At 39.4% G+C, this 1,823-nt stretch overlaps 1 protein-coding gene across 1 annotated transcript; it reads left to right on the forward strand.

Annotated features, from left to right (window-relative positions):
* Positions 1 to 258: 258 nt before the first annotated feature.
* Positions 259 to 723, forward strand: LOC140971247 (uncharacterized). The gene has a single exon (XM_073433400.1). It carries the CDS (start codon positions 259 to 261, stop codon positions 721 to 723), a length of 465 nt encoding a protein of 154 aa, XP_073289501.1.
* The last annotated feature ends 1,100 nt before the right edge of the window (positions 724 to 1,823 follow it).

A 1,823-nucleotide genomic window follows, 5' to 3' on the forward strand; every position in this document is an offset into this window, starting at 1 on the left:
TTCAGCATGTGATCACTTGCTCCACATGCCTATCACCCACAGACAGATGGTCAGTCCGAAAGAACCATTCAAACGCTTGAAGACGGATTACGGGCAGTAGTGATGGATTTCAGAGGTGGTTGGCAAGAATCATTGTCTCTTGTTGAATTCTCTTACAATAATAGTTTTCAGGCAACAATCGGTATGGCACCATTTTAAGCTTTGTATGGAAGAAAGTGTAGATCGCCGATATGTTGGGAAGATGTAGGAGAAAGACAGATGTCAAAACCAGAATTTATTCAAGAAATGAAAGATAAAGTTGAATTGATCAGGAAAATGATGAAAGCAGCCCAGGATCATCAAGCCAGTTATGCTAATAAAAGGCATAGACCTTTAGAGTTCCAAGTGGGCTATTATTTTTTCTTGAAAGTATCACCATTTTGGGGTACTATGAGATTTGGACATAAAGGGAAGTTAGCTCCGCGTTATATTGGTCCATATGTGATTGATGAGAGGATTGGCACATTGACTTATCGTTTGGATTTGCTGCAGAGTTTGTCTTTGATACATAATGTGTTTCATGTATCTATGTTGCGGAAGTATGAGCCAGATCCGTCTCATGTCTTGAATGTCGAGGATGTGAAGTTGGACAGTTTCCTTAGCTATGTTGAACATCCAGTGCAAATTTTGGACCGCAAGGAAAGACAGCTCAGGAGCAAGACAATTCCATTGGTTTTGGTATAGTGGATTAGACATGGAAGAGAAGAATCTACGTGCGAATTAGAGGCAAAGATGCGTCAAGAATGGCCTCATTTGTTTGAGAATGTAATGAATTACGCGATGTATTCTGAATTTACTATGTATTATCAGTTGTAATGTTGTGGATATCAGTGTTGTATTTGTTAGATTTCGAGGACGAAATCTTTTATTAGTGGGAGAGAATGTGAGGCCCAATAAGTAAGCCCAGCCCATTTCCCATTTTATTTAATAAAATCCAACCCACTTGATAGAAAAATCAGATCGCTCAAAATCCAGAAGTTCTTCCCCAGCCCTGCATCCCAGCTCCTTCCTTCTGTTTTCTGCTTTCTTCGCGTAGTGTCTCTAGCGGCCTGAATTATAGTGCAACAGGTTAGAAATTTTCTTCCTCCATTCTATTAGAGTCTTTCATGCCATGAATCGAAAGTTATTGAGTTCGATTGGCTTGTTTTTCCAGCATCAGTGCGTGTAATCAATGTTTCGGTTTAGGTAAGGTTTTGGCTTCGATTAATGGTTGTTCTCGGTGGATTACTTTGTAAAAGTGAAGTATTAAGTTTTTCCCCTATTTTTCAGCTTGTTTTTCAGATCAAGAACAGTGTTTCCAGCGGGCCATCTTCGCGAGGTCACCATTGTGTGTTTAAGCTTCATTTCTTGAGGTATTAAGCTTGAAATTCCTGAATTTTGTAATGCCCGAGATTTTTATCCTGTTAATCTGAGCCGATTTATTGATTCATTGATATGATTATAGATAGAGAACGTAGAACTTGGATTGGAGTTATTGAGTTGTAATTATGTGCAATTATTTTGTGTGAGACCCGAAGGTCTCGCGCATATGCGCCGGTGATGGTCGCGCACATGCGCGAGACGTGCAGATCAAAGGAGGAGCCATGTGTACTTTACATGCAATATAAAGGTTACCAAAGTTATTCTTCTTCAACATTTCATCCGAGTAGCTCTGAGAATTCTTCAGCTTCTTCAGCTCGTAACAATTTGGTGATGCACAATCCGTTTATCCGAATTTCGATCTGAATACAATTTTGTGATCCTCTCATTAAGGGTTATCAAAGGATGTAAGTATCTTTTAGTTT

Source organism: Primulina huaijiensis, chromosome 1 (genome assembly GCF_012295235.1).
Source record: "Primulina huaijiensis isolate GDHJ02 chromosome 1, ASM1229523v2, whole genome shotgun sequence".
Classification (NCBI taxonomy): domain Eukaryota; kingdom Viridiplantae; phylum Streptophyta; class Magnoliopsida; order Lamiales; family Gesneriaceae; genus Primulina; species Primulina huaijiensis.